Below are 24,511 nucleotides of genomic sequence, written 5' to 3' on the forward strand. Positions count from 1 at the left end.
GGATCGCGAGCGGTTCTGATGCGAACGGGAAGCTTTGCTGTCTGGAACGCGAGCTGTCCTGGATCAAGATGGAGCTGAGTTCGTCTAGGATCAGGAACGCTTTGGGGCTGGAGCTGATCAGGTGTATACGAGCTGGAACAGATGCGGGGACGGATTAAGGTTCGTCGGGTTCGGATTATGGTTCCAAAGCAAATCGGCACGCACTGTATCTGTGCGTAAGGGCGTGTCGGTAGTCAGATCGACAAGCGGTTTGTACTGACTGATTCATCTCGGCAAGGGTTTCGATTTGATATCTTGATCGTTTTCTGGGTCCTCCCGGTTTGGGAGAACGACCTCTTTGAAGTTCTGAGGCAGATTCCTCTTCGTTTAGGGTTTTAGGGTTTTAGCGATTTGGTTTTAGGTTCAGGGCGTTAGAGTTTGTCGTGCTGATAACGTGTTGTGAAACATAGGATTTAGAACTGTAAGTTTCTGTGTATTATTAATCAAAAGTGTGTTTCTTTATATAAAGATTACAAGATATAGAAATATGGAAAGTATCCAAACCTAAACCAACTAGGATTAGGAAAACTAGTAATACATAATAAGGAAAGAGTACAAATACAAGGAAAAAAGAAATATGGTTTCATTTTCTCCAAGCTACATGGCCGCCTCTTTCTCTCTCTCTCTCCAAGTCGTGGCCGCCTTTCTCTCTCTAGGATTGGGTCGTCTCTCTCTAAGTGTATGAGCCGGTTATGGATCTGGCCGGTTATGGACATCCATCAATTGATCGATAACAATAATCGTTTTGTTTGTTGTTTAACGTTCAAACATATTTTTGATGACATACGTAATTTCACATGAGTTCATTATATATGTTTATTGCAGTGTATTAAAAGATACACAAGTCGACCATATCTTGGTTTAAAATATCATGACTATTCAAGAAAAATGAAGAAACTGACCATATATATACTATATTTGAAACTGGCTATATTACTCAATACCACAGTTTACAAATTTACGTTCCATAGAATTTAAGAAAGCTAAGTTAATTCTATTTATTTATATCTATGCGTTTTAAATTTTTATTCTCATAAAATTCTAATATACTAAATCGTTACGAACATATTTCTTACTCTGTCCGGACGAGGTAGTCCAAGTGGCAGGACGGGTCTGTGGTGGCAACCACCATCCGGGTTCGATTCCCTCCTCATGCGGAAACTACCCTGCCTCTTCTGGACACCAAAGCGGTACTGGGTTCGATCCAGCCCAGGTAAAGCCCTCCCGGGTGAAGTGGACCGCTGCCTGACCGGGCCCAGGGGAAAGACCCGCGAAGCGGGGAACCCCTGGATTATCAAAAAAAAAAAAAAAATATTTCCTACTCTCATCAATTATTTTCATATAATATTTAGGGTTTTATTTCTGTTATTGTAGCTTCTGCAGGTTAATCAATATAAAAACTATATGAAAACCTAGAGTACTGCAAGTAGAACCATCTGTCTTGGTATTGTATGTTGCAAATTTTATTCGAAAAGAATCTACTTATTATGAGTGTAAGTGTAATTCAGATGTAATCCATGTTATGGGAGAATCAATATTATGGAGAGAGAGCTGCACCTGGAGTTATTGGAGAGGAATCAATGTTATGAACAGAGCTGCACATGGAGTTATTGTTCATGAATTTTTCTTTGGCTCAAACAACAATGTATATTCACTAAATCATGGTACGCTATCATATACTTTACAAGAGGTTTCGACCACCATCACACAAATATATAGGATCAAAATAGTAATACTTAGAAGAATTCAAGGGCATCCTACGTTACCTAATTGCCCTGAAGTGTGCACTTAACAAAAGACATAAACGAGAACCAATTCATTCAGCCAAAATCGCAAGTAATAAAATGTCTCTTGCACCTCACAGTTACAAAGACAAAATCTATCGATGGACTAGACCTAATTAAGACTATAATTTTCTACATAGTTGGTTGTAGCCAACAAGATTAGAGTGATATTCATGTATCGACAACTTGACACCAAAGGTGTGTTCCTAGATTAGACCCAATATACCCGCTTATTAAAATCTCGAACCCGTAGCCAACAAGACGGGACTAATGAGTCTGAAATGAAACGAAAGTTGGGCCTTGAAAACAAGTACATACCGGTCCAAAAATAATTCTTAGCTTCAAGAGATTCGAAGCTCGTACCACCGTTCAGAACAGAAGACCCAATTACATTATTAGGATGCAGAACGAACCACTTTCCACCAGACGTCATACCCAGTGGCGGCCCTAGGGGAAGCATTACAAGCACCCGCTTCCAGCCGACAAAAAATATTTGCATAAATCAGCCTTTTTTTAAAAAATAATTATCTACAAAATTTATAAAAGTGGCCAATTTTTTTAAAATTGCTTGTAGTCTTTTTCATTTCAGGACCGGTACTGGTCATACCTCTCTTCCGGAAGCTCCCACCGCCAAAGACGAAGGTAAATATACGGTGGAGGAAGCATGTTACCGGTTCAGGCGCCGTTGACGTGAATGACGTGCCAGATCTCTGAAAACCAAAAACCAAAAACCAAATCTGATGGCTCAGTTCAGCCCTAAAAGCCAGCCCTTCCGCATTCATCACACTATGAGTCTTGTTGCTGCGCCATAAAATGGATGTTGCTGTCACCATCGATCTCACACAATTCTTCATATAAGATCTCGACAAGCATAAAAACTTGCTTATGGACTAGGGTTAAGCAGATGGATAGAAAGAAAAATGAGAAAGAAAATTATGGTTGGAGGAGGAAACCTCCGGCACCAACCAGAGCCAGAACGGAGCTAGCTTTTTACTTTGCTTTTTGTCTACACAGAGCGACATAAAAGAGAAAAATATCGTTCAAATACAGGAAAGAATTCTTACTGATTAAAAATTATTCAATAGAGAAAAATAGAAAATTAAATTGAAATATTTTTGTTCGTGAAGTTTTCATAATGATTGCCTTTACTTATTTCATTTATCAATAAATATGTAAGAAAATTATATTAAATATTTAAAATGATTTATCATAGACTAAACACTTTAAATTTATGCGGCTTCATTATCTAATTACAGGGATAAATAATTTCGTTAAAATTATATACGTGCTACGTCGCACATATGACTTTATGAACCGGATGGAGTATTTTGTTTCCATTTTGTTACCAAAAATTAAGCACATGCCATTAATTAATGCTTACAACAGAATTACTAAACCTTGTTGTTTTCAGTGAGATCGTATCATTTTACCTTGCTTTTTTCGATACACATATAAGCCCGATATAGATAACAACACCGATTGAAACTTTTATTAATCAAATTCGAACGAAACGTTTTACAAACGAAGGTAAGGAAGAACAATGAAGTAAAAGGGCAACGAACATGGCGATTACACACAGAAACTCATTATTGCATGAGTACGTTACAGTCATCATTTTATTCAATCGAAGGAAGTTACAAATACAAAAGAAATCACCAGTTAAAAAGCAAAAGACGACAGGCAACACGTTCAACCTTTATTTTTTCGGTATGTCTTCAGATATCTCATACGTATTCAACTTACGGGCATTGGAAACTTGGTGGAGCAAATCTGCTACAAGCATTGAAAAGTACACTGATATCGATGGGAAGGTGAACGTTGATGCCAAGAACGTTAACGTCGAGCGCGGTACAGAGACAGACTGCAGCCTCAAGGTCAGCCAAGCCTGCAATGAGCGAGCAGCACGGCGGTACTGGTGGCGGTGGGTTTCCTAATGTTAAGTCAATTGCATTGAGCACATTAGTGCAAGCACCGATCTGAAGGGCAATTCTAGGACAAGTGCCTTGAGCAGAAGTGTAAGTGAAGAAGAGGAGGTTAAGGAAAAGGAAGAGTGCAAGAGAGGTTCTTGGAGCCATTTGTTTGTGTACCAGAAAAACTCTGAAACAACATCTCAGGAAGTAGTAGTGTGTTTATATTCTTTGAGTAGGGTAGAGATAAATTATGGGGGTTATAGTGGATAATTATAGAATTTTCTGTAGGAGAGTCATAAATTGGTTTCTACAAGAGATTAGTTGCCTATTTTTTTTTTTTCATATTTATGAGTCGACTATAATAAGTAGACGCAATAGTTATTGTCTAATTAGTTGGCAAATCATAAAAAGGAATATTGTACAAATTATAGAGTAGAGTAAACTACTATTATAAGTTTGTTAGCCACTCTACCTCCACGTTTAAACAAAATATATAATCAAGAATATTTTTTACGATTTATAACTTTTGACTGTTTTATAATTTGAAGTTTGGAAATAAATAGTACACTCTTAATTTACAAAATCTACAAATGTTTATGTGGAAGGGGCAGGTTCAAAGATGATACAGACTAATATCAATAGCTGTGGGAGCCGTAACAAAATGAAAAGATATAATCGTTTTGTTTGTTGTTTAACGTTCAAACATATTTTTGATGACATACGTAATTTCACATTAGTTCATTATATATGATTTTATTGAAGTGTATTAAAAGATACACAAGATCGACCATATATTGGATTAAAATATCATGACTATTCAAGAAAAATGAAGAAACTGACCACATATATACTATATTTGAAACTGGCTATATTACTCAATACTACAGTTTATAAATTTACGTTCCATTGAATTTAAGAAAGCTAAGTTAATTCTATTTATTTATATCTATGCATTTTAAATTTTTATTCTCATAAAATTCTAATATACTAAATCGTTACGAACATATTTCCTACTCTCATCAATTATTTTCATATAAGATTTAGGGTTTTATTTCTGATATTGTAGCTTCTGCAGATTAATCAATATAAAAACTATATGAAAATCTATAGTACTGCAAGTAGAACCATCTGTCTTGGTATTGTATGTTGCAAATTTTGTTCGAAAATAATCTACTTATTATGAGTGTAAGTGTAATTCAGATGTAATCCATGTTATGGGAGAAGCAACGTTATGGAGAGAGAGCTGCACCTGAATTATGGGAGATGAATCAATGTTATGAACAGAGCCGCACCTGGAGTTATTGTTCATGAATTTTCTTTGGCTCAAACATCAATATATATTCACTAAATCATGGTACGTTACCATATACTTTACAAGAGGTTTCGACCACCATCACACAAATAGGATCAAAATAGTAATACTTAGAAGAATTCAAGGGCTACCTATATTACCTAATTGCCCTGAAGTGTGCACTTAACAAAAGACATAAACGAGAACCAATTCATTCAGCCAAAATCGTAAGTAATAAAATGTCTCTTGCACCTCACAGTTACAAAGACAAAATCTATCGATGGACTAGATCAAATTAATACTATAATTTTGTACATAGTTGGTTGTAGCCAACAAGATTAGAGTGATATTCATGTATCGACAACTTGACACCAAAGGTGTGTTCCTAGATTAGATCCAATATAATCGCTTATTAAAATCTCGAACCCTTAGCCAACAAAACGGGACCAATGAGTCTGAAATGAAACGAAAGTTTGGGCCTTGAAAACAGGTACATACCGGTCCAAACAAAATTCTTAGCTTCAAGAGGTTCAAAGCTCGTACCACTGTTCAGAACAGAAGACCCAATTACATTATTAGGATGCAGAACGAACCACTTTCCACCAGACGTCATACCTCTTCTCCGGAAGCTCCCACCGCCAAAGACGAAGGTAAATATATGGTGGAGGAAGCATGTTACCGGTTCAGGAGCCGTTGATGTGAATGCCAGATCTCTGAAACCAAAAACCAAATCTGACGGCTCACTTCAGCCCGAAAAGCCAGTCCTTCCGCATCCATCACACTATGAGTCTTGTTGCAGCGCCATAAAATGCATGTTGCTGTCACCATCGACCTCACACAATTCTTCATATAAGATCTCGGCAAGCATAAAAAACTTGCTTATGGACTAGGATTAAGCAGATGGATAGAAAGAAAAATGAGAAAGAAAATTATGGTTGGAGGAGGAAACCTCCGGCACCAACCAGACCCAGAACGGAGTTAGTTTTTTACTTTGCTTTTTGTCTACACAGAGCGACATAAAAGAGAGAAATATTGTTCAAATACAGAAAAGAGAATTCTGGCTGATTAAAAAAGATTCAAAAGAGAAAAAGAGAAAATTAAATTAAAATATTTTTGTTCATGAAGTTTTCATAATGATTGTCTTTACGTACTTCATTTATCAATAAATATGTAAGAAAATTATATTAAATATTTATAATGATTTATCATAGACTAAACACTTTAAATTTATGCGGCTTCATTATCTAATTACAGGGATAAATAATTTCTTTAAAATTATATATGTGCTACGTCGCACCCTCAACCTACTATACCAATCTCAATCTGTAAGAGTGATTAGAGTGGAATAATTGTTCTTTATTCCTTCATGTTAGGTTGTTCACGACATGAACATATATTATCTTTCAACGAATTCTATTTCATTGGCAGACTAGTATCATTATTTAGTCTAAGCATAATCTCACATGAAGAAACATTCATGGCTTCATTTTGCATTTGTTATATATATCCATGCCATGTGGACGGACTTATCATACAATATCCGTATGTTGTCAATAATATATATTAGTAAGTTTCAACGAGAGCAATAATACATCGACAGTTCCAAAACAAACCATGCCTTTTCATGAATAGACTTCTTGTTTTAGTGTTCCGAGAACCCTAACGAGTGTCCTTGAAGCCCATAAGGCGACAATGGGCCCACCAAGTTCCACGGTCCATGCCGAGCGCAAGAGACGGTCCATGACGAGCTCAAGAGACGGTCCATGCCGAGCTGATACTTTGAAACTATAATATAAATGAGGTCAAAGCATTTAATACTATCATATAGGCATATGAACCTCATCAGAGATCACATTTCCATTATGTTCCACTCTAAGACCTTTGAAAGAGAGATCAAAGACAACGAGAAGAGGACGCGGACACGGATCCGGCTTAGAAACCTCAGTGAAATGCCAATCAAACCCGTAGAAACCTGATATTATGATACTTGAAACCCATATATTCGCTCTATCTGGTTTTTAATCTTCACAAGAACTAATCCAAACCATAGCTCATCTCTAATCACAAACCTTGATAGCCATGGAAACCCCAAAACCAAAGAATAGATCAAATTCTTTGCCATAAGAATAAGTGACGAGATCGGTTACGTCGCACTCTCTATTCGCGCCCTAGCTATATTTCTAAACGAATATTCAAGTATTATCTTATAATCAATAATTATAATTTATATAATAAGATAGTTAAAAATGCTCTTAGTGACACATAATTTTTAACTGGTATTTTTATACCACATGGATATAGAGTTAGAATCAAACCATGATATCCTTTTAACCTTTTTAGATCGTCAACGGTGCCGGAGCGAGACGACTGTTCTATTTCTTCACAAAACTGATGCACATTTGCCAAAACATATATTTCTTGCATACATATATATAAATATATATTTCTTTTATAACATCACGATTTCGTTCTTTAGTTACCAAAACAACAAGTTTGCAGTTATCTAGTAAATATTAATATTAACTGCACTATAATGTAGTTTGATAAAAGTATTAAATAAATATAGTAGCGACTACATATTTCTTCACTTTTTTGACAACAATTTTGGTTTGGAGATATCAGATTAGAGGCAAAATATATTAAGCTTAATTAAGCTGGAGATATTTTGTTTCCATTTCCTTACCAAAAATTAAGCACATGCCATTAATTAATGCTTACAACAAAATTACTAAAACGTGTTGTTTTCAGTGAGATCGTATCATTTTACCTTGCTTTTTCGATAAACATATAAGCCCGATATAGACAACAACACCGATTGAAGCTTTTATTAATCAAATTCGAAAGAAACGTTGTACAAACGAAGGTAAGGAAGAACAATGAAGTAAAAGGGGAACGAACGTGGCGATTACACACACAAACCCATTATTGCATGAGAACGTTACACTCATCATTTTATTCAATCGAAGGATGTTACAAATACAAAAGAAATCACCAGTTAAAAAGCAAAAGACGACAGGCAACACGTTCAACCTTTATTTTTTCGGTATGTCTTCAGATATGTCATACGTATTAAACTTACGGGCACTGGAAACTTGGTGGAGAAAATCTGCTACAAGCATTGAAAAGTACACTGATATCGATGGGAAGGTGAACGTTGAAGCCAAGAACGTTTACCTCGAGCGCGGTACAGAGACAGACTGCAGCCTCAAGGTCAGCCAAGCCTGCAATGAGCGAGCAGCAAGGCGGTACTGGTGGCGGTGGGCTTCCTAATGTTAAGTCAATTGCATTGAGCACATTAGTGCAAGCACCGATCTGAAGGGCATTTCTAGGACAAGTGCCTTGAGCAGAAGCGTAAGTGAAGAAGAGGAGGTTAAGGAAAAGGAAGAGTGCAAGAGAGGTTCTTGGAGCCATTTGTTTGTGTACCAGAAAAACTCTGAAACAAAATCTCAGGAAGTAGTAGTGTGTTTATATTCTTTGAGAAGGGTGGAGATAAAATTATGGCGTTTTAGTGGATATTTATAGAGTTTTCTATAGGAGAGTCATAAATTGGTTTCTACAAGAGATTAGTTGACTTTTTTTTTTTCAAATTTACGTGTCGACTATAATAAGTACACGCAACAGTTATTGTCTGAATTAGTTGGCAAATCATAAAAAAGAATATTGTACAAAGACTAAACTACTACTATAAGTTTGTTAGCCACTACACTACACCCTGTCTCCACGTTTAAACAAAATATTTAATCAAGAATATTATTTACAATTTATAACTTTTGACTGTTTTATAATTTTAAGTTTGGAAATAAATAGTACAAAATTTATTTACAAAATCTACAAATTCTTATGTGGAATAGGCTGGTTCAAAGATGATACAGACTAATATAAATAGTAGTGGGAGCCGTGACAAAATGAAAGGAGATAATCGTTTTGTTTGTTGTTTAACGTTCAAACATATTTTTGATGACACGTAATTTCACATGAGTTCATCATATATGATTTTATTGCAGTGTATTAAAAGATACCCAAGATCGACCATATCTTGGTTTAAAATATCATGACTATTCATGAAAAATGAAGAAACTGTACCATATATATATATATATATTTGAAACTGTCTCTATTACTCAATATGGTTTTTGACTTTAAAACCCTTCGGCTAAGTTTATTTTTGGTAAAAAATTCCAAACTAATTATTTAACAAAAAAAAACCCAAACTAATTTTATTTAATGAATTATACCCTAACAGGTCATAATTACCATTACTACCGGTAAATCTTTAGTTTAGGGGTTTCTACATTAAGTAAACAAAGTTGAGGGATTTTACCGTTAAAAATCCAAAAAAATCAAAAAAATTAGAAGTTTTATAATGTTATCTAAAAATTAGTAACCTAAATTTTCAAAATTAGCACTTTTAATTTTTTTTTTGTAAATATATGAGTTTGAAAGGTTTTTAACATCAACATCATATATGTATCAATTAAAAATGTAAAAACACAGAAAATATAAGAAAAATTATCTAAAGATTTACCTGTAATAAAACTACTAAAAGGTTAAAAATATAAAAAAATTATAATAAAAATTATATCTTATCTAATAAAAATGTAATAGAGATTTACCTGTAGTAAAATTATTAAAAGGTTAAAAATGTAAAAAACAAGAAAATATAATAGAAATTATATCTTATCTAATAAAAATGTAATAATAAATCATTAGATAAATTTTATTATATTTTTTTTCTTTTTCAATTTTTAATGGTAAAACTCCTCAACTATGTTTACTTAATGTAGAAACTCTCAAACTAAAGATTTACCGGTAGTAATGGTAATTATGACCTGATAGGGTTTAATTCATTAAATAAAGTTAGTTTGGGGGTTTATCTAAGAGCTCAGACATCACTTGCATATATATCACAGTTAGTTGAAGGGTTTTAACGTTTAAAATCCTACTCAATACCACAGTTTACAAATTTATGTTCCATAGAATTTAAGAAAGCTAAGTAAATTCTATTTATTTATGGGAAAATTGTTTTTAGGCCAAAAAATGATAACTATGTCCTATTAGGCTAATCTCATATACTTTATGTCCTATTAGTCTAAATAATTTCAAAATGGCAATACTGCCCTTAATTTCAATTAAAAATTTGAAATTACAATTAATAAAACAATTATTAAATATTAAAATATAATATTTAACTAAAATAATTTTAAAAAATATTAAAAATCCCCAAAAAAGGCTTAAAGTTCGAATTTTTTTTCTCAAAGGGATCGATCGATCCCATAAGAAACCGTTCGATCTGAACCGGTCGTTCCTGAGAAATATATCTAGAACAACAAAAATATGCAGAGCATATGCTGATCGACCAAGCCGAGGTCAGCCGATCGCAGAAGCTCGATCCCACTTCGATCGGTCGCGTCTTCGGGATCGATCGATCCCGTGCCCATGTAAGTCTTCCAAATCGATTTCCTGGTTTTCGTCGGTTAAATCCGGTATGACTCCCACTTGATTTGAACCGAACAAACACGAGCTGAACTCTTAAACCTCAATTTCTAATCAATCAAACCCATTTTTCTTTTCTCCTTGAAGAACAAAGGGGAGAAGAAGATGGCGAGAGAAGAAGTTTCCATATCGATGTTTTGGTTTTTTTAATTTAAAATTTAATTTTATAAATCACGATTTTCTTTTTTATTTTTATAAAATCGATTTTATAAATATAAGGAAACTGAATATTTCCAAATATTCTCTTCCCATATTTTTGGAACTGATTATCTTTATCCATAGAATTTGTATTCTACTATATGTAGAACGCAGTAAACATGTTTGAAATTGATTTCTACTAGTTTTAGATTTATAATAATGTGTAGATTCTGATTTTTACAGGTTTTAGATTTATTGTAATGTGTAGATTCTAGATTTTAGAGCGATAGGTTAAGCGTGGAATGTGTTTTTCAAATATTTTTAGATTACTATTATTTACATAGATAATGTATTCTAAACATATTATATTCAATGAAAAAAGTAGATTACATTTTCTACTGTGTAAAATGTCAATTCTACTTTTTGTAGAACAAAATATGAAATTATGATTTAAACATTTTTAGAACTGAAAAAATACCAAAAATTGATATATGTATTTCATCAGTAGTTACTATTTTTGAATTTTTTTTTGTTTATAAAACTATTTATTTGATTTATTTTGGAAAATACTAAATTGTATTAGAGGAAAAAATGGTACAAAAAAAATTAGCCTAATAGGACATTGTTATCATTTTTGGCCTAAAAAACAATTTTCCCTTTATTTATATCTATGCATTTTGCATTTTTATTCTCATAAAATTATAATATACTAAATCTTTACGAACATATTTCCTACTCTCATCAATTATTTTAATATCATATTAGGATTTTATTTCTGATATTGTAGCTTCTGCAGATTAATCAATATAAAAACTATCTGAAAATCTGTACTGCAAGTAAAACCATCTGTCGTGGTATTGTATGTTGTAAATTTTATTCGAAAAGAAGCTATTTTTTTTTAAAGAATTTTAAATTTATTCACTTCAAAAACCTTTGTACAAGCTAATGCTATTTTTTATCTACAAAAGGGACAAAGTTTTTGGATTTTAGAATGGAATATGAAAGAAACCGGAGTTTATCTCCTCCCAAACCAGATTGCCATGGCCTTCTCGTGCTTACTCCCCCCTGTTCTTCTCAAAGATGATATTATGTTCCGAACCAACTTGTCCAGATAGAGAATTATCAGATTAGAGGGCTTTGGAGGCTCCGCAACTCGAAGAGCATTCCTCTCAAACCATATAGCATAGGCCACTGCTTGAAACGAGTATCTGAACAAAAAGCTCAAGGTTCTCCCATGCAGCCCTGTCACCAGCTTTTGAATCAGAAGAGTCCATTGATTCGAACAGCAAGGACCGGCCAAGTCTTTTGTGGTTCCTCTCCAGACTTCCGCAGAATAGGAACACTCAAAGAACAAGTGGTCTCGATCTAGTTTCTACAGCCGAGATACATAGCCAGCAAGAAGAAACAGCTTGAGGGTTCCACCTGAGGATCCGGTCTCCGGTCGACAATCTGTTATGCATTGCAAACCATGTAATGAAAGAGTACTTAGGAGTAGCTTCAGGAAACCAAACTCGTCTATGCCATGGAATCTTTGGTGACTGAGATCAAGTGAGGTGCCATGTCTGAGAAGTGGAGAAAACAGGATGAAAATCACCATTCTCCCTCTTCCAAAGACAAATATCGTCCTCCTGGACAAGGCCGGGGCGATGTAGTCCCATAATTTCCTGCTCAATTTGCATCAAGACAGAGGTTCTGTGTTTTCGACATCGATAAGCCTGAACATCCCTTTCCACTGTGGTGTTTATCGGGATACCAAGATCAATGCAACCTCTTTCTCCTGTTAGGTCAAGTAGCTTACCCAAGGAAGACCAGTGATCATACCAGAATGATGTCACTGAGCCATTTCGGATGTCAACTCTTGTAAGTTGTGAGGCTAAGGGTCGAAGTTTTAGAAGTTTCTTCCACATCCAAGAACCTAAAGAGCTTGTGTCTTTCACACTCCAGAAAGAACCTTTCCTGATAAGATACTTGTGAATCCATTGACCCCCCAAAGCAGTCCTAGCTAGCAGAGAGAATGCACCATATAAATTTTAAACAGGAGACATTGTTACCTTCCTCCAGAGATCTCAGCCCTAACCCTCCTTCATCCTTCGGTGTGCAAACATCTGACCAAGCTATCTTAGCTTTCTGAGTGGACATAACATGACCTCACCAGAGGAAGGCTGACGAGATGCTGTTGATTTCCTGAATACACTGGTTTGGAAGCCTCAAAGCTGACATCCAAAAGTTTGTCAAGCTATATATTACCGAGCCAATCAGCTGCAGTCTACCAGAAAAAGAAAGGTGTCGAGCTGTCCATGAGCTGATCTTCGATCTTATTCTCGAAAGCAGGGGAGCATAATCATTTAGTGACATTTTTTTTGACATCAATGGAATGCATAGATATCTGACCGGGAGAGAACCTGTTTCAAATGGGAACTGATCAAGGATTGCGACGCTATCATCCTCAGTAACACCCGCCATGTAGAGAGTAGACTTCTCTAGGCTGATATTCAGACCAGACATTGTCGCGTAATCTCGAAATACTTTCTGGATGCCTTAAATAGAGCGTTCTTTCTGTCTGAGAAAACTAGAACACCATCAGTGAAACAAAGGTGAGTGAGGCTCAGGTCTTGACAGTATGGATGGAAGCCAATACGCTTCTCTTTTGCGGCTTTATCTAGGAGCTCAGACAGCACTGGCATACATATCACAAATAGATATGGCGAGAGAGAGCAGTTGACAAAGTCCCTTCTTGCTATTAAAGTACCCTGGTAACTCCACATTAATCTGAACAGAGAAGGAGGTCAGCTCTATGCATTTCTTGATCCATATGATGAATTTCTCTGGATGGTTCATTGCTGAAAGAACAGAGAGCAGAAAGGGCCACTGTACTGAGTCAAAGGCCTTCGAAATATCTATTTTAACCGCACATCTTGTAGAGACAGTGTCCTTGTGATAGTTTTTAACTAGCTCAAATGCCAATAGAACATTCTCCATAAGCAGCCTATCCTTGACAAATGCTGATTTGTTCGAAGATATGAATGAAGGGAGCAACCTTTTCAAACGATTAGCCAAGATTCTTGAAATAACCTTGTAGATCACGTTGCAGCAGGAGATGGGTCTGTAATCTTTCATTGAAATGACTTCATCTTTCTTGGGGATGAGCGCCAATATTGTTGAGTTGATCCCTTTTGGGAGAAACCCTTTGTCAAAGAAAGACTTCACTGCAATAACAAAGTCCCCACCGGTGATAGCCCAAGTAGCTTTGAAGAACTCACTGGTGTAACCATCTGGGCCGGGAGACTTGTCTGCTGCCATTCCAAAGAGAACCCTCCTTATCTCTTCCCCTGGAACCTCACCAATTAGCATGTTCCTGTCTTCCTCCGCACAATCATAATTCAGAAGAGTTTTTAGCTCATCCAATCTTACACCTCTGTAATCAGGGGGCGTGTGAGATTGGAAATTGGTGAAATGCTCCATTGCTTCCTTTTTAATATCATTTTTTTATTTGCTATTGAGCCATCATCTCTTTTAATTTCTCGGATAGAATTTCGAACCTCTCTGATTGTTGCAGCCTTATGAAAGTTTTTATTGTTACCATCTCCAACTCCTAACCAATGAATCTTAGCTTTTTGACTCAGAACTTTCTCCTCCAATCTCGAGAGGAAAGACCATCTGTTCAGAACTACAGACTCAGCCTCCATATTAAGCTGGGTAGGATCTTCCATCGTCTTGGTCTGGCGTTCACAGAGCTTTGAGAAGACCTCCTTTGTCTTTTTTGATATATCTCCTACTTTCTCTTTACTCAGTTTCTTAATCACAGGCTTTAGAGCCTTTAATTTTTTTGAAAGCCTGAAAAGAGCAGAAGTAGAGTTGAACAAAGGCTCAGTCTCCAACCAGAATTCGTTAACCATCGGTCGAAACTCAAGCATGTCCGCAACTGTATTGATAAACTTGAAAGGCTTCTTAGGTTTCATACGCTTGTTTTGAATTGATATCATGCATCTCTGATGGTCTGAACATCCTCCAGCGTCAAACACACAATAAGATTGAGGAAACAGTCGAAACCAAACTTCATTCATCAAGGTGCCATCAAAGTCACCAAAGACAATCCATGGCGACTTTTGAATAAGAGGTGAGTCTTGGTGAGCTTTGATGTCTCTCCAAAGTTCTTTCCTCTCCTCCGCCAAGTTGTGACCGTAAACAAATGAGCAGAAAATCTCCTCTGCCATACCATCCAAAAGAATAGAACATGTAATCATCTGAGCGCTTTGGAAACATGGAGTGACTCTCACCTTTGGGCTCCAAACTATCCCGATTCTTCCCAGACGATGATGATCATAATTAGTGATAGAAGACTAGTTTGGGAAAACCGTATCCAATATTCTCCTAGCTTTATTTTCTTTAACCCGGATTTCAATCAGACAACCAAATTGAAAGCCATACTTCCTCACCCAATCTTTAATCACCCTTTGTTTTGACAATTTGTCGAAGCCCCTTATATTCCAAAAAAAAAAATCCAGACATTATTGATGACGACGAGATTTCATTTTATTCAGACCGCTGGGACCAACATCCTGCACTTTCTGAACGGACTTATTACCCAAGACCGTATGCTTTAGTTTTGAATCTCTAGGAAGAGACTGGCGCGGTATCACAACTTCCTTCACTTTTGAATCTCTAGGAAGAGACTGGCGTGGTATCACAACTCCCTAATTTATCCCTCGACCATCTCATTTTCATCTTCCAAGACCCCATTTTGGTTCGAAGCCACCATGTCTTGAGTGATATCCAGGTTCTGGTTTACCACCCCCACTGATTTTTCTTTCACCCTCTCACTTTCTTCCAGTCGCATACCTCGTCTGTCTACACTTCACTTTGCTCGTCTTTGTTAGCAGGGCACATTTTTGGAGTGTGTCCCCACTTACCGCATTTGAGACCCTTCGATGGTAGCCCCCGGGTAGGTGTATTCCACCAAAATGTCTTGACCCTGAATGTTGAAGTTCATCTTTTTCGGAAGATCCTTAGTTAAATCTGCTTTTACAAAGATCTTCGCTACACCCAGATTCAAACACTGAGTTGTTTCCAGGTGGAGCCTCAACGGACTACCAACAGGACTAGCCACGAAGCTGATCCCTTGCCACGAGAACCTATTCAAAGGCACATTTTTCATATGAACCCACATTGGAATTGATTTCGCCGGAGGCTTCTCCTTCTCTGCCACCGGAGACGAATTTGTCATAACCACTAGAATACCCGCAAGATTCCACATACCTCTCCGAAGAATCATGTTTCCATCCGCCTGGTTCATAACACTAAACTTCATTGTGGTGAGTCAACCTCATACACATCAATCATCTTAGCTTTATCATTTAGAGCCCAAATCTTATTGACAATAGAGTGAACTTTAGCGATGTGTGAAGAAGCATCAATGAATTTTCCGATGAGGAAATCATCCAATAAGGGAGAAACATCCTTCGTAATCTCCTCCGTAACGATTACCGACCCAATACCATCCTTCATCGTCACCTCTACATCATACTTCTTCAGAACGTTTTGACCCTGAACCGCTCCAACCCACGAGCCTTTCGTCCCTCCTGGACCAGTCACAGAACCCACCGCTACTCCTGGAGTGACCGGAGCCCTTCCATGGGAAGCCAAATCACCATCATCTACCATCGGAACACCAATGACGGCACCGTCGGAAGCCCAACCCAAAGTCGCGACACTCAGAAACCAAATGGCTTAATTTTTCGCCAGAGCCAAAATGGTGTGTTTCCTCCGAAAAAAGCTATTTATTATAAGTGTAAGTGTAATGCAGATGTAATCCATGTTATGGGAGAATCAACGTTATGGAGAGAGATGCACCTGGAGTGTGAGAGGAATCAATGTTATGGACAGAGATGCACCTGGATTTAATGTTCATGAAGTTTTCCTTGGCTCAAACATCAATGTATATACACCAAATCATGGTACGCTGTCATATACTTTACAAGAGGTTTCGACCACCATCACACAGATAGGATCGATATAGTAACACTTAGTAGAATCAAGGGCTACCTACGTTACCTTATTGACCTGAAGTGTACACTTAGCAAAAACATAAAACGAGAAACAAATCATTCAGCCAAAATCGGAAGTAATGAAATGTCTCTTGCACCTCCCAGTTACAAAGACAAAATCTAGCGAAGGACTAGACCTAATTAAGACTATCAATTTTCTACATAGTTGTTAGTAGCCAACAAGATTAGAGTGATATTCATGTATCGACAACTTGACACCAAAGGTTTGTTCCTAGATTAGACCCAATATAACTGCTTATTAAAATCTCGAACCCTAAACCCTAACCCCTAAACCAATGAGTCTGAAATGAGACAAAAGTTGGGCCTTGAAAACAGGTACAGACCGGCCCAGAAAATATTCTTAGCTTCAAAAGGTTCGAAGCTCGTACCACCATTCAAAAAAGAAGACCCAGTTAATTTGTTAGGATGCGGAACAAACCACTTTCCACCGAAAATCATACCTCTCCTCCGGAAGCTCCTACCACCAAAGATGAAGGTAAATATATGGGGGAGGAAGCATGTTAACGGTTAAGGAGCCGTTGACGTGAATGACGCTCCAAAGATCTGAAAACCAAAAACCAAATCTGACGTCTCACTTCAGCCCTAAAAGCCAGCCCTTCCGCGTCCATCACACTATGAGTCTTTCTGCTGTGCTGCGCCATAAAATGCATGTTGCTGTCACCATCGACCTCTCAATGTTCTTCACATAAGATCTCGACAAGCGAAAAAAAACTTCCTTATCGACTAGGGTTAAACAGATGGAGGGGAAAAAATGAGAAAGAAAATTATGGTTGTAGGAGGAAGCCTTCGGAACCAACCGGAGCAAGAAAAGAGCTAGGTTTTACTTTGCTTTTTGTCTAAACAAAGCGACAAAAAAGAGAGAAATACCGTTCAAATATATAAGAGAGAACTTTGGCCGGTTAAAAAAATATTCAAGAGAGAAAAAGAGAAATTAAACTGAAATATTTTTGTTCATGAAGTTTTTATAATGATTATCTTTACTTATTTCATTCTTCAATAATTTTGTAAGAAAATTATTGTTGGGGTCAAAAACGGTTATCTCGGAATCAACATCTAAAATCATATTTCCTCACGGAAACCTTCTCGGCACTCTCTCGGTAAAATCTCTCGAGGATAAGTTTCAAAGAGAGACGAACCCCGAAACCAAAAAACAAACAGTCCAGCTCGATGGATGGCCAAGCTGGACCGAACACGCGACCAGCTCGGTGGATTGCCGAGCTGGATCGAACGTACGACCAGCTCGGCCATCCGCCGAGCTGGACCAGTCAAGTTTGGCGGATGGCCGAGCTGGATCGAACGCGCGATCAGCTCAGCCATCCGCCGAGCTGGGACGATCGCGTTGTTCTCGTCCTGTCCGCAATGCTCCTCTCCCAAGACTGTATCGAACTCGCTCTTATTTCGTATCGATCGAAGTTGCCATTGGAGCTTTATAATAAGAACCGTGAGAATTCGTCTTCTCGAATAAAGTTCCGGGTTTTCGTATAAACGACGACTTTTAACTTGACACCATACTCGTCTAACTATAAGAGAAATATGAACTTCTTTGGCAAACCGATGTCGCGTCAATAAACGTTCTCTCGAAGAAATCGTAAAAAACGCTTAAGTCGGAAAACGGCCCAAAGAGGCCCAGAACGCAGCTAAGAGTCCACTCACGATTTCATAAACAAAGCCAAGCCCAATGATGCTATGACGGCATATGTTTACTTGCAGAAGAAGATAAATCTCGTGAAATCGGAAGATAAATGTAAAGTTTCCAAGATAATGATGAAGATCAAAAAGAAAAGGAATATTTCCGCGAAAACCGACTTGGGAGGGATATATAAGAGGAGCCAGAGCCGAGGATGCAAGGGAAAGATTTTTTAGACCTAGGAGAACTCTAATAGCTTAGAAAAACTTAGGATTTTGGGGGCCGGATTTTGACTTAGACTTTTTTTCGTTCTAGTTCTAAGATAAACTCAGCTAGCGAAACCCCTGTCTGTTTTATCTCTCGTGAATCTTGTAACCTTGTTCTTTTACCAATCAATAATACGCCTCTGTGCAATCTGCTTACAATATTCTGTTAGCCTAGTCTTTTTCATTTTTCGTGTGTTTACGTAGATAATCCGGGACCTTTGGGAAATTTAGGTTTTCTATCTTTCCTTATTTTACAGAAATCAATAGTGTAAATTTTGGTTCCCACAGTTTGGCGCTAGAAGGAGGGGGGCGTCAGATTATCTAACTCAAAAACCACCGAACGTCTGAGCCACGGTATGTCTGATCGAACAGGCAGCGATGTTATCTCCTTCAAGGAGAGAGCAATGACCAATCCGGTCAAACCTCTCAATGATCTGCTTGTCGTTGAGCTGACAATCCAGAATATCGATATCGCAAGGATATTGGTCGACACCGGAAGCTCGGTCGATATCATCTTCAAGAGCACCCTCGAGAGAATGGGAATCTGCCCATCCAAAATCGCGGACGATCCGAATCCAGTAGTAGGATTTTTGGGGGACACAACCATGACTCTCGGCATAATCAAACTCTCGGTTAAAGCCGGCAGCATGACAAAAATCGTGGAGTTCTTGGTTTTCGATTGACCTGCGTCGTATAACGCGATCAAAGGAACTCCATGGCTGAATTCAATGCAAGCAGTCCCGTCAACATACCACATGTGTCTCAAATTCCCAACCCCTCGTGTAATCGAGACCATCTGGGTAGATCGGAAAATCTCGCGAGTATGCTTCGCCGCAGAATTAAAGCGAAAGAACCCTTTAGCGGAGGTAACACCTAAAAAGAAAAAGAAATCATCCGCCATGGGCAACACCCCAGGACAAGGCGAAACCAAAGTCTTTTGGCAATCACGAGCAGCTGAAATTTTGGAGGGAAAGCGCGACCAACCTGCGAGCTCGTTGTCTCGGTATGCTTAGACGAGGCATTCCCAGACTACTGTGTTGAAATCGGCGTGAACCTGAGCGAGTCCCAGAAAATTGAGCTTATTGCTTGTCTGAAAAAGAAATTGAACACGTTCATGTGGGCCGCCGAGGACATGCCAGGGATTGATATCAACATCACGTGCCACGACCTCAACGTCGACCCGACTTTCAAACCTATCAAGCAAAGGAGACGAAAGCTGGGACCCGAGCGCGCTGGAGCGGTCAACGACGAAGTCGAAAAACTTCTCCAAGTCGGATCCATAACGAAAGTTAGGTATCCTGACTGGCTCGCTAACCCAGTCATTGTGAAAAAAAAAATGGAAAGTGGCGATTATGCGTCGATTTCACGGACCTCAATAAGGCATGCCCAAAAGATAACTTCCCACTACCACACATTGATCGCTTGGTCAAAACGACAGCAGGGAACAAACTCTTATCCTTCATGGACAAGTTCTCTGGGTACAATCAGATCATGATGAACCCCGATGACTAGGAAAAAACCGCATTCATAACCGACCGCATAACCTACTGCTATAGGGTGATGCCGTTCGGTCTTAAGAATGCCGGCACAACTTATCAACGAATCGTCAACCGTATGTTCTCCAAACAACTCGGAAAGACAATGGAGGTGTACATTGATGACATGCTCATCAAATCCCTCGAAGAGCGGGATTATATCACTCACCTCCAAGAGTGCTTCGAAAGGCTAAACCTGCACAATATGAAACTTAACCCTGCTAAGTGTTGATTCGCAGTAGAATCTGGAGAATTCCTGGGGTACCTCGTCACCTACCTCGGGATCGAGGCCAACCCTAAATAGATCACCGCGCTTATCGAAATGGTATCCCCGAGAACAAATCGGGAGATACAAAGATTAACCGGGAGAGTCGCAGCGCTCAACCGCTTTATCTCGCGATCAACGGATAAGTGTTTGCCTTTCTACGACACCTTAAAGGGAAATAAGAAATTCGAGTGGACCGATGAGTGCGAAAAAGCTTTCCAACAGTTGAAACACTACTTGGCCACTCCCCCGGTGCTCAAAAAACCCATAGAAGGAGAACCATTGTTCCTGTACATCGCGGTATCAGTCACGGCTGTAAGTGGCGTCCTCATCCGAGAAAAACGAAGCGAACAAAAACCCATCTTTTACGTAAGCAAAACTTTACTCGACGCAGAAACACGTTATCCGATGATGGAGAAACTCACACTTGCAGTCGTAATGTCAGGACGAAAGCTAAGGCCGTTTTTCCAGTCCCATACAGTCGTAGTACTCACATCGTTCCCACTACGAAAAATCCTGCATAGCCCCAGTCAATCTGGAAGGTTAGCAAAATGGGCAATCGAGCTGAGCGAGTACGATATCGCAGGTGCTCGCCGACTTCCTAGTAGAACTCCCTACAGGGTGCACGACTAACCAGGAACCCGATTAGACCAGGACCCTCCACATCGACGGATCCTCTTCCAAACAAGGCTCCGGAGTCGGAGTCAGACTCACGTCGCCAACAAGAGAAGCACTAGAACAATCATTCCGACTGATTTTCCACGCTTCGAACAACGAAGCCGAGTATGAAGCCCTAATCGCTGGTTTACGATTGGCTCACAGCCTAAAAATACGTAATATTAACGCCTACTACGATTCCCAACTAGTTGCAAGTCAATACAGCGGGGAATACGAAGCAAGGGACGAGAGAATGGATGCTTACTTACAACTCATTCAAAACTTGGCTCAAAGTTTCGACCAATTTGCTCTAACCCGGATTCCTCGTGCCGAAAACGCACAGGCTGAGTCTCTAGCCGCCTTGGCATCTAGCTCGGATCCAGGTCTGAGCAGGTTGATTCCCGTTGAATTCATTGAGCACCCTAGCATCGGGCCACCCGTCATAATAAACTTAATTGAGTCACCCTACGGTGATCGAGACGAAGTTGATGTCCAGGCAACGAAGGATCTACAACAATCAGAGTATGGATTCGACAAACCTAGGACAGAAACAATCCTCGCATACATCGCCGACGGAAAACTCCCATCGGAAAAATGGGCGGCCCGAAAGATTAAGATCCAATCCGCGCAATACGTCTTGGTGGAAGGAGAACTCTACAAGTGAAGATTTTTCGGGCCACTCATGACCTGCGTAGAAGGGGAGAAAGCACGAAGGATAGTGGAAGAAGTCCACTCTGGATCATGCGGAAACCATTCGGGTGGAAGATCCCTCGCGATCAAAATCAAACGCCACAGACAATATTTGCCGACAATGATCAAAGATTGCGAGAACTTCACACAAAAATGCGAAAAGTGCCAGAGGCATGCTCCTACCATCCATCAGCCGAAAGAAGTTCTCTCATCGATCTCGGCACCATATCCATTCATGCGATGGTCGATGGACATAGTTGGACCCATGCACATGTCAAAGCCAAAACGATTCTTTTTAGTTTTGATGGATTTTTTTCTCAAAATGGGTCGAAGCCGATTCCTACGCAAGCATCAAAGACGCCAAAGGCGAAAGTTTCGTGTGGAGAAACATCGTCTGCAGACATGGCGTCCCGTAGGAAATCTTAACAGACAACGGATCCTAATTTATTTCGACCAGGTTCGAGGAATTCTACGAAAAATGGAAGATACGACTGACCAAATCGACTCCTAGATACCCACAATGCAACGGCCAAGCCGAAACGATTAACAAGTCCATCCTCGATGGGCTTAAGAAACGACTGGACGCCAAAAAGGATAGATGGGCTGAAGAACTCGAAGGAGTCTTATGGTCACATCACACAACTCCGAGACGCGCAACGGGAGAAACTCCATTCGCTCTCGTCTACGGAAGCGAATGTATGATCCCAACAGAAGTCGAATTCCCCGGAGTACGCAGAAGATTACTCCCGGAACGAGAAGATTCGAACAATCTAATGTTGCTTGATGAGCTTGATCTAGTCAACGAACGACGGTGCCAAGCCCTCATACGCATTCAAAACTATCAACAGGTGGCAGCAAAGTACTACAACGCTAATGTTCGCAGCCGTAAATTCTAAAAAGGCGACTTAGTCTTACGAAATGTTTTCCAAAATACCGCCGAGCGGAATGCAGGGAAACTCGGAACCAAATGTGAAGGACCTTACAAAATCATAATTGTAGTCCGACCAGGCGCGTACGAAATCGCAAATATGCAGGACGTCAATTCCGAGAACTTGGAACGCGATGCACCTCAACAAATTCTACCACTAAGCAGCACTTTGCACTGAACTACGAGACGGCTTGATCCCTAAAGAGGGTTCGTAGGCAATTCGTCATACAACGAGCTCAGTCGTCCCTCCCTCATTAAAAAGGAGGGGGGAGGGAGTAGGTACGTATACGTATACTCGTATACTCCCAAAAAGAAATATCTGTTCCCAGACTCGATATTTTTGAAATTAATTTTTAACACGGCGGAAAACATCCCAAAATCCGAATGTCATTAGAACACGACATAAAACTTCAGCCTTCGGCAAAGCGAGACGTCGCTAATGCCCGAAGGACTCTTTTTCGTCAAGAACTTTCCGAAAGGAAACACTTACTTTAAAAACAGTATGTTCAAGACTATAAAAGGCACATCTTTTCTTAATACATATCCTTCGCGAAGAATCAAAAACGGTAATATCTACCGATAAGTTTGTTGCTGATCACAACAAACTCTCAATGTCCTAAACAGACTAATCTGTCTCATAGAGATAGCTCTCGTACACCCAACACAAAGGTAATAGCATTATATAAAAAATCGGAAATTTTGGTCAGCACTTTCGGGAGACTTAAAAATTGTCCTCGAAGAGATGCTCGATTCCTACCATACAAGTCACGTAAGCCGAGAACATATCACGGACTTTAAAGCGGGACGGAATCAGGTCGAAAATGATACGGGAAACATAAGTCGAAGTAGTTATCGCGCCCCCTAAAGCCGTGATTAGACCTAGGTCTTACCCTAAACCCAACACACTGGTCTGTAACATCTCTAAGCATAGTATCAAACATCCTGATACGAGATTTCAAAATTTGTCTCTTGGCTAGTATTCGTGCATCTTCAGAAATTCCGCGAGTCTTCGTACTATGGGAAACTCTCGAAACATATTATGGATATGGCTGTACACCCAGAGTTAGCCTACGAGATGACAACTCGTAGTCTTCCCTCTACACCCATATGAATACTCCATAAGATCTTAAAAACGCAAAAACTAAGTTTCATTTAAAAGTCGCAGAAGCGACGGGGATTCAAAGCCACAAGCGGCCAGTCCCAAGATAAAAACACGACCACATTTGGCCGGAACAAAAAACATAAAACAAAAGTCCCACTCGAGACTGCAAACTCTATCATCCTCCGCACGCAGAGCCTCATCTTCACCAACCACCCCTTCCGGGTTCAGAGCCACGCTTCCTCCTGCGTCCCCGGAAAAGAGATCCTGACCAACGGGCTCACTTGAGCAGGAGGAAAGAACACACGCGGACTTCATGTCCGCGAGGATCAGATCAAAGTCTCCTTCCGCACCTACCAGCTCTACCCTACGAACGGGAAGCATGGCCCCTTCGACTCATGGAGACTGAGGCGCTTCACCGACCTCGTTCGTCCCTCCCTCGACTCCTGCCAAGGCCAAATCCCTAACGTAAATGGCCGCCAAGGAATCAAGGAAACCAGAGATCCTCGACAGGTGGATCTGGAACTCGGCACGCATGGCCTCCTTGGCCTCTCCAATCACACGAACCGACGATTCCTCCCCACTCTTGATCTTGCGCTTCAGCCGGCGCAGCTCCCAAGATCCCGCTCAAGCTCGCCGATCCGAGACTCGAACCGAGCCGCCTCAAGGGAGTGAGCGTCCTCCATCACCTTCAACTTTCCTTCAAGCTGAGACGACTTTCTCG

The 24,511-nt window shown here is 39.4% G+C and overlaps 3 protein-coding genes across 3 annotated transcripts; all 3 read right to left on the bottom strand.

Moving 5' to 3' along the window:
- Positions 1 to 2,771: 2,771 nt before the first annotated feature.
- LOC106381633 (putative lipid-binding protein AIR1) lies at positions 2,772 to 4,749 on the bottom strand. The gene has a single exon (XM_048749284.1). The coding sequence runs from the start codon at positions 3,896 to 3,898 to the stop codon at positions 3,563 to 3,565; it is 336 nt and encodes a 111-aa protein (XP_048605241.1). The 5' UTR covers positions 3,899 to 4,749; the 3' UTR covers positions 2,772 to 3,562.
- Positions 4,750 to 7,823: 3,074 nt separating this feature from the next.
- Positions 7,824 to 8,524, bottom strand: LOC106379596 (putative lipid-binding protein AIR1). Its single transcript, XM_013819515.3, has one exon. It carries the CDS (start codon positions 8,433 to 8,435, stop codon positions 8,100 to 8,102), a length of 336 nt encoding a protein of 111 aa, XP_013674969.1. The 5' UTR covers positions 8,436 to 8,524; the 3' UTR covers positions 7,824 to 8,099.
- Positions 8,525 to 12,199: 3,675 nt separating this feature from the next.
- On the bottom strand, positions 12,200 to 13,160 carry LOC106378333. The gene is made up of 3 exons (XM_013818481.1): positions 13,047 to 13,160; positions 12,707 to 12,782; positions 12,200 to 12,657 (listed from the first exon to the last, which is right to left on the bottom strand). The coding sequence occupies exons 1-3, from the start codon at positions 13,158 to 13,160 to the stop codon at positions 12,200 to 12,202; spliced, it is 648 nt and encodes a 215-aa protein (XP_013673935.1).
- Between the last annotated feature and the right edge of the window lie 11,351 nt (positions 13,161 to 24,511).

Source organism: Brassica napus, chromosome C2 (genome assembly GCF_020379485.1).
Source record: "Brassica napus cultivar Da-Ae chromosome C2, Da-Ae, whole genome shotgun sequence".
Taxonomy (NCBI): domain Eukaryota; kingdom Viridiplantae; phylum Streptophyta; class Magnoliopsida; order Brassicales; family Brassicaceae; genus Brassica; species Brassica napus.